The 14583-nt window shown below is 40.9% G+C and overlaps 3 protein-coding genes across 3 annotated transcripts in view; 2 read left to right on the forward strand and 1 right to left on the reverse strand.

Annotated features, from left to right (window-relative positions):
• COG5 (component of oligomeric golgi complex 5) overlaps positions 1-376 on the reverse strand; it is a 180071-nt gene extending 179695 nt beyond the window's left edge. Inside the window, exon 1 of the mRNA XM_054275964.1 lies at positions 288-376. Coding sequence (XP_054131939.1) covers positions 288-342 — 55 coding nt within the window. The 5' untranslated portion in view covers positions 343-376. The remainder of the gene's footprint in view (positions 1-287) is intronic.
• On the forward strand, positions 341-1003 carry LOC128935712 (keratin-associated protein 4-11-like). The gene is made up of 2 exons (XM_054274220.1): positions 341-447; positions 553-1003. The coding sequence occupies exons 1-2, from the start codon at positions 341-343 to the stop codon at positions 1001-1003; spliced, it is 558 nt and encodes a 185-aa protein (XP_054130195.1).
• DUS4L (dihydrouridine synthase 4 like) lies at positions 625-10873 on the forward strand. The gene is made up of 7 exons (XM_054276032.1): positions 625-643; positions 1063-1197; positions 1469-1590; positions 4924-5041; positions 6434-6556; positions 7864-8090; positions 9549-10873. The coding sequence occupies exons 2-7, from the start codon at positions 1088-1090 to the stop codon at positions 9812-9814; spliced, it is 966 nt and encodes a 321-aa protein (XP_054132007.1). The 5' UTR covers positions 625-643; positions 1063-1087; the 3' UTR covers positions 9815-10873.
• Positions 10874-14583: the final 3710 nt, after the last annotated feature.

Here is a 14583-nt window from a genome sequence, read left to right on the forward strand (position 1 = left end):
GACAGCTACTCTCAACCGAGCACCTTCGCCTCATGTTCCAATGCAATTTCTTCCTCTTTGGGGGCAAGCGAGCCCCAGCGCACACTCCGCGCACCCATGGCAGTCCCTCCCCGCACCGGGGCATTCGCTCCCCCGCCCGAACTCCCGGGACTCGCCCGCCCGCCCGGCCCACCGCCGCCCTCACAGGGGACCCTCCGGCCGGGGGCTGCCGCGGAGGGCCCCCGGGGCGGTCGTGCCGGCGGGGGCTGTGCCCGGCGCTGCCCCCCGAGTCCGCGGCCGCGCCTCACCATCCGCCCGCAGCTCGGCGAGCGCCGGGGCGGGGGCGGCCCCCGCCTCCTCCATGCTGGCGGTGCCGGAGCCCGCGCGTCACTCCCGGACGCGGCGCACGGCGATGATGGCGAAGGAGCGCGACGGAGCGGGCGGCGGCGGCACCGGCACGGGCACGTGGTGAGCGGGGCCCGCGGGAGCGAGCGCGGCCCGGGCCCGGCCGGGGGGAGCCGTGCCCGAATGGGCTGTGCTGGGGGAGCCGTGCCATGAGGGGCCGTGGTGCAGGGGGGAGCCGTGCCCTAATGGGCCATGCCAGGATGGGCCATGCCGGGATGGGCCATGCCGGGATGGGCCATGCCGTGAGGGGCCGTGCAGGGTGAGGCTGTGCCGGGGGGAGCCGTGCCGGGAGGGGCCGTGCCGGGGGGAGCCGTGCCGGGAGGGGCCGTGCCGGGAGGGGCCGTGCCGGGGGGAGCCGTGCCGGGGGGAGCCGTGCCGGGGGGAGCTGTGCCGGGGGGAGCCGTGCCGGGAGGGGCCGTGCCGGGGGGAGCCGTGCCGGGAGGGGCTGTGCAGGGTGAGGCCGTGCCGGGGGGAGCCGTGCCGGGAGGGGCTGTGCAGGGTGAGGCCGTGCCGGGGGGAGCCGTGCCGGGAGAGCTGTCCCCGGCACCCTGCGGGGAGCAGCTTCTGGGCGGCCGCTTCACTAGAACGGCAGTGCTGTGTAAATTGTGCTGCTCTGTAGCACGGCTTGTGAGAAGTGGCTGAATGACGAATGTTTCAGACGCTGTTTGTTTTTTCCAGATGCTGCAAGGACTGTTAGTTATACATGATTGATGACATCAGAGAAACTAAAGAATGCCAACTAAGAGATCGCATGGATTTGTTTCATTCTGGGCAAGTTGTAAAAATATGTGCCCCTATGGTCCGCTATTCAAAGTAAGTAACTGTCATGTCAGCTCTGTAATTTTCTCTGTTTAGAAACTTGTTTCTCAAATTTATAATGACTAAAAATGGGTGATTACCTTCTTCTCCTTTATTTAAGACAGAGGTAGATGTGGGACGTGTTTTATTTTACATATTTTCATTACAGATCTACACATAAAATACTTGAACATCCCCACAATACTGCATATTAGAACAGCATTTTAGGGTAGGTAATCAGAAAAATGCCTTAACTATTTACCTCTTAATCTTCATATGTCTGCAGGTTGGCTTTCAGAACTTTGGTTAGGAAGTACAGTTGTGATTTGTGTTACACACCAATGATAGTAGCAGCTGATTTTGTGAGATCTGCAAAAGCCAGAGACAGCGAATTCACAACAAACAAAGGTATTGTTTTTAATAAACCATTGTCTTGTCAGAATGTTTTATGTGGTCATAAGCGAAATTGACCAGGTGAATGAAGTGAGTTACAAAACTTGACATCAGTTAACAATTTTGGTATACTGTCTGATTATAAAAACACAGAAATGATCTAGTGAGAGTAAGCACAGTCCAGTGATAGTGGGTGAAATGAAATAGTGGAAAACCTTGTCTCCACATGAAATCAAGGGCTTCAAAGTGATTTATATCTGTGAGGGTTGACCACACATAGCTACTCACTCATTCTTCCTTCATTCTCCCAGCACACGGGGGAGAATAGGAAAAGCAAATGAAAGAAAAATTCATTTGTCAAAATAAAGGCAGCTTAACTTGTAAAGGGAAGAAAAAGGGAAAGAAACAAGTTATGCAAAGTCAATCACTTCCTACTAGCAGACCAATGCCTGGTCTGGACCACTGGAACAAAAATTCCTTGTCCCAACCCACTTTTTTCTTTCCCTATCATTCCAGTTTCCTTGCTGAGCTTGATGTTATACAGTATGGAATACTCCTTGTTTCTGTTTGAGTCAGATGTCATAGCTTTGCTGCAAACTTCTTGCCCACCCCAGTCTGTTTGTTGGGGGTAGGGGAAAGCAAAGTGAGAAAACCAGGAAGTTTTGACACTGTGCACGTACTTTGCAACAACAGCCAAAACAGCTGTGAATTATCAACATTGGTTTTATCACAAAATCCAAAATGCAGCACTACACAGGCTACTATAAATGAACTTCAAATAAATTTGACAAGTAACTCCATCACAGCTAGACCAGGTACCAAGATGACAGTAAGATTCTTTTTCTGGCAATTGTTTCATGTGTGTTTCAGAGACAAACACTCAACTCATCCAGGAAAATTTTCTAGTCTGTAGCAAAAATAAGAGTGTTACTAAAGGTGAAAAAAGCAATAGACCAGGCATTGATACAGTGGAGTCAAGGACTGACAAAAGGAGAAGGGTTTCATATTAGCCAGACTGGAGGGTGGAAGGGGCTGTTCGTGGATGACTGAGGAAATGAGCATAAGAAAGCACAAAAGAGACCGGAGGTTTAAGCATGGCTGGGGTTGAGGGGGAGAAGCAAGGCTTCAGGCATGGTACAGAAACATAACCAGAACACCTATAAAAAGAAGAAGTATGATACCTATACAGTGTCATGGCTATAAAGAGATCTGAAGTATGTGGGAAGAGGTGACGAGAACGACAGAGATCTGTTGGTGTGAAGTGGCTGCAGCAGAACAGTGTGACAAGGAATGCATGAGCATAGGCTGCAGCTGGAGGAATGAAAAGCACCACTAACATGCAAGTAAGATCAGTGTAGGGTCTATAAATTGGGATGATTTAGTCTATTCAGGCCACAGAATTTGTGTTTTTGTAAGTGTATATGTAATAGGGAAGTGTATTTCACTGTTTTAGCATTGGCTATGTGTTATGGTAGTAATGCACCCACTATTATGGTGCATTATTGAAATAGAACAGAGCAATTACAGAGAAAATTCACATTGGAAAGCACAGGTAGACTCTCTTATGAGTGGAATGCAACTACAAAAAATCCATCAATAACTCATTGTATGTAAAAATAAATGAGTAAGAACATAACTGACTCAAATATGTATGGTTCAAAGCACCACAGTTACTAGTTTGCCCCCCTTGAATTTACTTACACTTCTGATCCACACAAAGTATGGTGGCATTGAAGTTCTACAGGTCAGATATGGAGTGTATTCTGGGGAGTGCTGGGATAGGGAAAGAGGAGATGAAATGTCTCAGTGTTGTAAACAACATCCTTTTCCTGCTCAGTTGTTTTATGCTGTCCTTAATTTTACAGGCCTATGAAACACTCTGCTTCATGCTTTGACCAGATTATAGTATTTACATTATTGGCATTTCTATTTTGTGTGGTTTTATGTTTAACTTGCTGGCTTTTGGGGTTTTGTCTTCTAATTAGTGGGGTAGGTTTGCAATTTATGTTTTGCATTTTCTTCTGTATTCCTGTTTCTTTGTTTTGTATTTCTCAGAGGTAGGTGTTCTTTGTGGCTGCTGCTAAAAAAATTTATGTGGCTAGACTCAGTATTTATATTACTTAATGCTCAACAAAGAGAAACTAGGCATGTGGGCTTATTCTAAAACATTAGGTATAACAATGTAAATCTCTTCAGCTAGAGCACTATTAAAAGGACACTTTTAAAAATACACGTGCAATTTTTTTTTGCTTGCTGGATTTTTAGGTAACTTAGAAGTGCCTCAGCTTGATTGAGAGGGTGGTGGCCTTTCTTACTTAATCTCCACCATTTCAATAACTACTTACTTTCCTCTAAAACAGAAAAATGTTCAGAAAGCACTTGTGGTCTCTTCAGTACAAGAAGTGCACTTGTTTTGTGCATTTGTTGGATCATCTCTTTCCATCAGTGCTCTGATACCGCGCTGCTGCTTCTTAACTACAGCAATTGTTTACATGGAAAGTGAGTGCTGAGACTGCTTGAGATATTTGAGATGCCTTTAATGTAATGCAGTAGCTGTAAAAGAGGAACTCATGTTCCAACTCAAATGACCATCTGGCTCTCTGCAGGGGCTTAGTAAATCACAAGTAGTTCAGCAGACCCAAGCTGAGGGGCACTGGCACTTTGGTTTCTCACTAGAGACAAAGCTGCTGGAGCTGCTCCTGCACACGTGTGCTCATTCCAATTCTGCGTGTCACGTTGTGGACAGAAAACAGCCCTGTTGGCACAGAAAAGGAAAATGATGGGCTGGGATGAGGAAGGGCAAAGCTTGTGGGTGTTTTAGTTCTTTCCTGAAGGATTGGTTCTGTAAGCAAGTTTCAGACCTGGCAAGACAGACAGCACAGCAAAGGGGCAGCATGCAACAAGAAGGGGCAGGCTAAGAGGGGGAGCATGAAGGCTGCTGAAAATTAGAGAATGCTTAGTTTCATAAATGGTCTTTGTGAAAGATCAGCAACTGACCAGTGTCAGTCAGAAAGTGTATGTTAAGCCAGCAACTGTGTAGTACACCTATATTTGTCTGAATTTCCACCTCTGTTAATAGACATACTCACTTAGTAAGTAACCCCTGGCCAGCTGCCTTTGTTTATTTGTGACTGAGGGCTTCCAGAATCACAGAATAGATGAGCTTGGAAGGACCTCTGTAGGTCATGTTATCCAGCCACCCTGCTCATGCAGGGTCACCTATACTTGGTTGCCAGGACCATGGTCAGACAGCTGTACAATATACAAAAATAGCATTCAAAATTTAGAACCTGTTACTTTTATTTTCTGGGGATTTTTTAATCTCTAAATATCTTTTCATTGGCATAGGTGATCACCCACTGATTGTTCAGTTTGCTGCTAAAGAAGCACAGGTTTTGTGTGATGCTGCCCGTATCATCTGTCCTTTTGCAGATGGAATAGACCTAAACTGTGGCTGTCCTCAGAGGTAAAGGTTTGAACGAGCTGGGGAAATAATTAAGAGACTAAAGAATGCTGGTCTTCCTTTTCATCATAATTTCTATCTTAACCTAAAAATAGATTTCAGGAGAGTAAGAGCTTTTTAACCTGTCAGAAATGTCTGTGTGGTAAGGCACTGTTCTGAGTGCTCCCAGCTGCCTGTCACCATGGTGAGACTACTGGGAAAACTGTATGTATTTGCCAACTTGCCTTTTTTAATTTCTGAGATACTGAGTGTTGGCTCTGAAGTGTCCATCCCTTCTCAGCAACTGTTAAATGTGCACTACCAAAAAGAGCTTGCTACTAATAATTTGCAGAGTGGTTTGAATCATGATGAAGCAATTTCCAGAATAATGAGGCAAGTCCATGATGTCTCAAACTTGCTGCAAGTGAAGGATAGCCTTTAAAATAAAATTATACAGATAAAGTAGTGAAAATAATTTTTTCCATCTTTTATTAAATTTATAAGTATAGTGAATTAGTGATGTACTTCTCACCTAAATTGATAAAGATTTTGTCTTGGCAGTGAAATAGAGTAGTAGTTCCTAACTGGTTCCATTGAGAACCATCTATTACATGAGTGTCAGGAAGTCTTTTTCTAAATAAAGACCTGAAAAATGTAGGAAAGTAAAAGATAATATTACAGTGCAAATAAATTTAATTTCTCTATTCTAATTAGGTTTTCTTGACCTAAAATTATAGTATTTGAGAAAGCCCTTCTGGAGAGATCTGAGGCTTGTGCATGAAAGTATTGGGGTTTTTTTAAGCTAACTACTGTTAAGTATGTAGAACTGTCTGTTCCTTTTAGGCCAAAAATGCATGCTTACATTTGAATCATTTGTTTCTTGTCCAAATTAGTTTCAAAATAACAAAAGTTGGTGTACTTTATGTGCCTCTATATGAAAAATTATTTTTAAAACAGCTGCTGTTATGTGGAAGCAAAGGTTATTCCTGCCAGTCAAAATAGTGAGACCAGAATATCACTAAAATAATGTCCTCACTTGCACTTCAAAAAATCCGCCTTTTCAACATGAAGTTGTCATCTATTTAAAAGAAATCTGTGACAGGGGGAAGGAGAAACATCAAATTATTTCTTTTATGCATGCACTGTAGATTAAAATCTAATTTATTTTCCTTATGAATCTGTTTTGAACCTAAAGAAGTTGGTAACTTGTCCAAAGTTCTGGTGGCACAATGGAGTCTGAACCAGGATCTGAAAGCTGTACCAAACTGCAAACAAATAATTGATCTGCTGCCAGTACTATCTCTGTTCACTTAACCTCACATTCTGAAGGCCATAAGGAAAGAAACTGATGTATGGAATTGATATTGATCTGCATTTCTTCAGATGTAAAATATGAGTGTTCTTTTTCTTTTAAAGATGGGCAATGTCAGAAGGTTATGGTGCTTGCCTAATAAATAAACCTGAGCTTGTTAAAGATATGGTGAGACACGTACGGAGGCAGATCGACAACCCTAAATTTTCAGTGTCTATTAAAATAAGGTAGGTCTAACTTAACTGCTGTTTGTGGAAGAATCTTTTTTTTTTCTTAAAGAATTTAGTGTAGTAGTAATAATATTTATAATTCTATTAATGCAATACTATACATTATAGTATTGCTTACAATTTCCTTACATGTGAAGACTGCTGAGATTTTTTGACTCAAATGGGTGCGGCAAATAATAGAAAACTTACAACCAGCACAGCCTTTGACCGCTTACCCAGATAATATACTGTGAGCTAGAGTTCTCTTGCAATCCAAACAATATGAAAGTACAAGTTAAAAGATGAGGGCTTCTATAAAAGAAAAGCAAATACACAGTCTGTATCATCACAAGGATTTGCTTTGTGAGCTATTAGAGAGCAGAGCCAAAGCTGCAATTGGGTATAAAGGGATGGGTAACAAAACAGAGAACTGGTCCCACAGCTGCTGTAAAGAATACATTCTGCTTCCCTACATCAGCTTCTCAACTTCTCTAGACTTGCTTTTTATTGTTTTGTGTGCAGCCAAGAGTATAGAAGGCTGCAGGGAGACCTTAGAGCAGCCTTCCAGTACCTAAAGGGAGTCCACTAGAAAGATGGAGACAGACTTTGTACAAAGGCATGATGTGACAGGACAAAAGGGAATGGCTTCAGGCTAAAAGAGGGCATGATTAGATTAAAAGAAATTAGGAAGAAATTCTTTACATTGGAGGTGCTAAAGCCCTGGAGCAGGTTGCCCAGAGAAGCTGTGGATGCCCATCCCTGCAAGTTTGTAAGGCCAGGTTGGATGAGCTCTGAGCAACCTGGTCTAGTGGAAGATCCAGGACCTCCCCATAGCAGGGGAATTGTACTGGATGATGGTTAAGGTTGCTTCCACACGGAACCATTCTATGATTCTATGACTATTCTCAATCCATTACTTAACCATCTATCCTATGGGCCTTTTGTCATTTAATTTGCAACTCAGTTTCCAATCCTTCTGGAAAGGGGAACTATTATAAATTAGATAATTTTTTTCCCACAAAATATGCAAAATCATGGCATTGATTTTAGATTTTTTTGGTACTCTTGCTCAATCTCTATAAAATTTACCATGCATATTACAGAAATGTGATATAGTTGAGAAGTGTTAAATTAAATAACAGTTTCGATACACTAAACTCATATATCTTAAAAACATCCCAAAGATCAAACAGTGTTTTCCAACTGTAATATTGGCTTTATACTGTTATTTATGGAAATCTGTGGTAATTCCTCCTTATGGAGAAGTGCTTTTTATATAGGCCAGGAAATTTACTACCTACTGCTTTCATTCCTTGCAATTTTAGGATCCATGAGGACTTAAAAAGAACAGTTGACCTGTGTCAGAAAGCTGAAGCAGCTGGAGTTTCATGGATTACAGTACATGGGAGAAGTATAGAAGAAAGGCATCAACCTGTACATTACGATGCAATTAAAATAATTAAACAAAGCCTGTCTATACCTATTGTGGCTAATGGAGATATTAAATCTTTAAAAGATGCTGAAAATGTTCATCACTTGACAGAAGCAGATGGTAAGATTAAACATACTCTGTTTTCTAAGTACACTTACCAGGTTTCAAGGTATTTACTTTGAATGTAAGTAGGACATGATTTGAGTGCTTTCTCTCCTTGAGGAAACAAATGAAAGAGGATATTTTAGATGCCTTAAAAAACTCATAAGCAGAATCACTGGTGATCATCAGAACACTAGAGCACTGCTATTCAAAGCCACAAATAATTATTTCTGAGGCAAATTACAAAAGCTCTGTAATTAATTATGCTATCTCAGTACTCAGTAGTGGAGTTCAGGGGGACCTGCAGACATTCTGTCTCTTTATGGAGCTGATAATTCTAAAGAACTGTAAACTTCCACTTGGAAATCTCTACTTCCTGCACATGGGAGCAGATTTCCTACAGTAAGAACACAGTGGAAAAGGAATATATTGTTAAGCCAGATGGTTAACTTCAGGGACACAGTGAGGCATTGCACTTTCATTTCAGTCATAGAATTTGGGGATTTTTTGCAGTTATTAAGTCACAATAGATTCCTGCGACTGTCTGTCATTTCAAGACAGTATGGAAATTTGGTATATGTTCTGAAAAGGTAATCTGTATCTACACTCTGTGTCTTCCAGCTAGAGAAAAACAGGAAAGAGAACAGTACCTGTGGCAGGTTTCTGCTGACATTGTTGCTGTTTAATGGCTGCAACAGAAATTGAACTGAGCTGCCATGCTGAGCAGAAAGGAAATGCATAATACAAAAAAATGTTCTCACAGTCCAGCTGACCTTCTTCCGTAGTAAAAATATTAAGCATTCAGTTTTTTCTGTCATGGACAATAATAAAATAAATGTTTCAGTTTTGATCATCCTATTTTTTAAGAAAAGACCGAATGTGATAGATTATATCTAGATAGTGCAGAAAACTAGAAACCCTTAATCACAGAAAAATTACAATAGAACTTGTATGGGTTTGTCTGATAGTATTGGAGTAGAGTTGCAAGTACACTACACACTTGTTCAGAAAGATTTACTGCAGACCAAGAGTCCTAAAATGTACTTAATTGTGCCATTGAATTGAGCTCTTAGTGGAAGAACAGTGAATAGACTGAGTTGCACAGAAAACTATTGGTCCTCTTTTGTCTTCCCATCATAATTTTATGTTACAAATCAATAAATGTGTGTAACGAATAAGAACAAAGTACTAATTAGTTGCGGTTTCAAAAGAAAGGAAGAAATGCTTCTTGTGACCTGTGTTTTGTTTCAGAATTTCTGGAATGTGTGGGTAGGTGTTGTAGATCCTCTGAGGTTTGCCAATGTTCAATGGATTTCTCTGATACAGCTGTAATACTCATCCCTGTTGTTCTCCCATTACTGTCTGTAAGCTTTGGGTGGGTGGGTGTCCTAAGGGGTGCTGTACAAACTCCACAGGAAGATTTAGCATAAAATTGAAACTAGAATGTAACTTACTGCTTTAATTTCCAATTTGAAGGTATCATGGTGGCTAGAGGACTCTTGGCAAATCCAGCCATGTTTGCAGGATATGAAGAGACACCTTTTCAGTGCATCCAGGACTGGGTTGACATCGCCCTTGAGCACGGAACTCCCTTTACGTGTTTTCACCACCACTTAATGTACATGATGGAGCGCATCACTTCAAAACAAGAAAAAAAAGTTTTTAATGTTTTATCAAGTACCTCAGCAGTACTAGATTATCTGAATGACCATTATGGTTTGGGGCAAATGAAAGTATGTTAGTCCTGTGTAAACTTGTATTTTGCAATTGTCGATAAACGGTAAAAGTTTTCATTGGGTTTTTACTTTTTAGTCATATTTGTATATTGTGTAAGTATTTTCAACACAGCAAAACGTTATTATTTGGATGATACTTTATATTTTTATGTCTCTTTTTTTCGCTCTAAAGAATATTCAGGATTCTACAAATGTGGAATTCTATTACAATGCATTACTACAGAGAGGATTGATTATTGTAAGGCCCCAGTAATTTAATTTTTCACCAGATAATTGCTCACAGCAATATGATTACAAAACTAGGGCCTTTCTTACATTAAACCTCCTAAAATCAGGACTGCTTATAGATAATGACAGTAATTTCAGACCAAAAGAATACAAAGGGAGCCACTGTAGAAGTTTTTGCTTTAGATAACAAAAGCTTAAAGCCCATCATACTATCCTTTTTTAAATTTGATGTTTCTTTTGCAGCCTAAAACTCTGTTATAAATAACTTAGAAACATTCCATACTTCTTAGAGCAAAAGAAACACAGAATAGATAAACAATTAGGAAAGAAGGAAGAAGGAAAATGAAGAGGGAAAGAAGTAAAAAGGAAGAGATAGTTTATGTACAAACTTAGCTGAATCTAATTACAAGACTTCAAGTTTAATCTAACTAAATTCAGGGGTTTTTATCTACCACAGAATAATTGTATACAAGATTAAATCCCCATCATCTACGAAACCAGAACTTTTTAGGTCAAAGAAAAGCTGACAGATTCTCTCAGTGGGGCTCCTGCAGTCCTTTCTGCCTGCTGGCATGTTGCTTATCAAAGCATGACAGCCACTTGGCTTTGAATCATTACATTGAGGTGAAATAGTGAAAATTAGAACAAGATAATAACATTACACACCAGCTGCATTTGTTCTGCAAGGGAAATTTCACAAAACTATACAGTACAATTATTTGTAATCAAATAATTTTTTTCTTTATACATTTACACAGAAATTCATACCAAAAATTGCCGAGTTTTCTGACTGTGATTGTTCTATGAATATACATGTGACTATTTCCAGATTTTATAAATAAAGTACTTGGTTTTCTATGCAGTTGTAATTTTTTTATTAGACAGCAATCTGGAGGAGGGAAGCTTGCTTTTGATGCTACTCTTCAAATCTTTTCATAGTTCAGGTATGTTAAATTATCTCTGTTTTTTTAATGCAATAGCATAAAATACTTGATTCTTTTTCATAAATAATATGTCTGATTTAGGCATATTGAAAGGCATGACCCAAGGCATCAAGTCCAGTTCACTCTTACATAACTCTCCTGATACGATCACCTTCCCAATGTGCTAACAAATGGAAAACCACAGGCATGCTTTGCTCTCCTAGGCCAATTGAGACAACCTCTGCAACCATTTTTGGTGTGTCCATTCCTTCACACAACTATTTTCTCACTCCTCTGGATTGTAATATTTTCTTGACGTTAGTTGGGCACAGTTCTCTTTAGCATTCCAGGTAAATTGCCAGCAGTGTCCTCTACAATTAATACTACTTCTAATACTTCACTTTTCCCCCACTACTATTTATCATGTAAATTATGAGCTCCCAGTTTTAGAGCAGAAGTTCTTACTTCCCAACTGCATGACTAGGGAATTTGTACTACCAAAAATTCCAGTATCAAGTTCATCCAGTTATGTTGCAATACTGTTCTCCTCAGTTCTGAAATGCCCCCAGCCTCCTCTGAAGTAAAACTATGCAACTGAATTGTAGAAGAAAAGGATTTGTGAAAGTTTTAACTAAGCCCTTTGTTGCCACCTTCTTAAGAGTTTTATGATTTGGCTAGCAACTACTATATGTAGCAAACTCCCATTAGCCTCAAGGAGCAGAGAAGATTTACTATATATAACCAACAAAAAGGCTTTATTTTTTCTGTAGTATTGGGAAAATTGAATTTTTGAGGACTGGAAACACCTTGACCTATTTAGGAACTGAGTACTTGATGATTTTGAAGGGCAGCAGTTGTTGTGCCTGTGTGAGATTAATCACAGAGATTTCTGCCTGAAGTACAAGACCTAGGTTGCTGTTAATATTGGTAGTAATTATGGAGTGCTTGATCTGGCCTTTTATGTATCATAAAAGTCAATGGAAGTTCATCATCCCTTCTCAAGGGTGAAATGAATTGTTCACCTTCCATTCTGAATTCTGTATGCATCTGAACATACTCCACTGTGTTTCTATAGAATGAACTGCAAAGTTGGAGTCTTTAAGTCATACTTTGAACACCATACTGTTCCAATATACATAAATTGCTAAGGATGAGAGTTATTCAGCTACCAGTGTTGTTTTTACAATGTGTTCATATTTCTCATTATAAGATACTTGAATGTGGAAAAATACTAATTTCCAGGTTAAAATCACTGGATGTAGTCCTTCTGCTGTATATGTTACTTTTAACATCACCGGGTGGTCAGTCTATTTTCTAGTTTTTAAATGTTGTAGCATAAGTACAAAGCAAGTAATATAATACACAAAGCCTTGTTTCCTATTTTAGATTCTTTGCTCCTTCAACTGATCCTGTTCTTTATGTTAAACGCCCCTGCCATACAATACCATATTCTCATAATACCTCTTTGCTTTTATCAACTTTTATCTTGCTACAGTAACCCCAGCACTCTCACACAGCCTGTACAATTCCATTTTCTCTATTACCTATTGTTAGACTTTTTAGATCTCTTGAGCTGATGGTTGGGCAAAAGCAGTGTGTGATGGTAAGGCTGTCACAGAAGCCAAAACAGAACAAGTTTAAACTTTCCTTTTGTTTCAAAAGAGAATTAACTGATTTCACTTCTCTAACCAGCCGTTAGTATACAGGCATTTCCTATTTCTGCTTCTGAATACTTTGTCACTTCCCTAATGGAAGAGGAAGATATTCCTTTAAACTGTAATGCTAGAAGGTTTGTGAAATTTTTTCACTAAAGCAGACAGCCATTTTTATATATATATATATATATATATATATATATATATATATATATATATATATATATATATATATAGTATGGCATCATATTCATCATATGGTGATTCAGTATATGAGAGAGAGCCTTAGATCAACAACCCTTCTACAGCTTCAGTTATAATTCCTTCCAGGAGCAGCAGAGTGCACTCAACAGGAAAAGAGAGGTCTCACAGAGGTTTGCAGGAGACCTCTCTTTTCTTCCTATCTCATTTTGGGTTGGTGGGGAACATGCATCAGCTGCAGGGAAGTGCACGGCAATCATACTCATAGTGAGCCTTTCTGAGATCTTACAGAGCCCCTAAAGTGAAAAAGTGGCTCCAAGTCTCTGGCATCAGGGACAAGTGAATACAGTCCTACCAGTATGAGGCTGTGCTACTGGGAGAGCAGCTTACAGTGCTGGAAAGGCGAGTAAGCAGCTCAGAAATGGAAACTGCTCTGTAATTAAAGGAAAGTCTTTATTCACATTTTAACAGCTTCAGTGAAGTATACTGGCTGTAGGCCAATAGCTAAAATGTAATAACCAGAACATTCTAAGAGGTTGTGTTTTGTCTATAGTGCTGATAATGTATGTTTATGAAAATCTGTTAGAAACACTACTTAAAACTGGGGCTATTCCTACTGTGTAGATTGGATTGAAATGACTCCTTATATCTCTCTCCAGTATTTGTTGTGCATAAACAATTATTTGGGATGTAACCTTTCATCCAGACATTGCTTGGCAGCAACTAGAAAAATGTTGACACACTGGCTCCATCCCCAGGCTGCAGACCTGCGAAATTTTAAGTAAACAATTTCAGATTGTGAGCAGCTGCAAACAGCTCTGCTCAAAACTGCTTATGCAAGAACTTCCCACCCCATGTCAGTTCCAGTGGATTAGAGTAACAAAGAATTACTATTCACAGCATTTTATGTCTCATGTTGATGGAACTTAATTGGGAATGAATTCCCCAAAGCAAGTAGTAGTGTCAAAGAGTGCTGGTGATGCCCAGGTAGACAAGGTAACTTCTTCCACTGACCGCACCTCAGCATCTGTTAGGATCAAAAGGAAAAAGTGATCAGAGCATGGCCTTCTTACATAGGAGCAAAGGAGAGTTGCATGGAAATAATGTGCTTGGAGCCTTGGTATGCAGATAAAAAGGATTGAGCAGGACCGTAGGATAGAACAGGGTTTTCTGAAGGAATTCTGTTTTATTCATGAGGCCCAAACAGGCCTGTTGGAGTGTGTTTGAGACTGTTGTTGGATTGTTATTTGTGCTGTCTTTACGAATGCTGGACCTGTACTCCTTGAGAAAATGATTTACTGGGTCTTAATACATTTATGTCGTGTAACACTTGAAGGAGGGAATGGATGGACACACGGAGTATTTTAACTGAACTTTAGAAACTCATGATAATGTTGGAGCGCAGAGTTGAACTCCCAAATCGATTAAGCTCGAGTCATGGAGCGGTGGGATGATCACAGCAGCATTCCGCAGCAAAATGCTTACAACCAATTCCCTAGACAGGAAAAAGATAATACTTATTTGAACCCTTCTCAGCGCGTAGATCCACGCGTTTCCCAACAGAGGTGCGGCACCGCACGAGTGCCCGGGCGGCCGGGCCGGGCCGAGCGCGGCCTGTGCGCTGGGGGGGACCGGGCCGGGCTCTGCATCCCTCCCCCGCCCGCACCTTTCCCCGGCCGGGCCGCCGGCAGCTCCGCGCCGCCCCCGCCGTGTCACTCAGCCCCGTCCCGGCCCACATCCCCCGGGCAGGGCGGAGGCGGCACCGTGC

Source organism: Melozone crissalis, unplaced genomic scaffold (assembly GCF_028551555.1).
Source record: "Melozone crissalis strain CALT ecotype California unplaced genomic scaffold, PUWL_Pcris_2 ptg000004l_1, whole genome shotgun sequence".
NCBI lineage: Eukaryota > Metazoa > Chordata > Aves > Passeriformes > Passerellidae > Melozone > Melozone crissalis.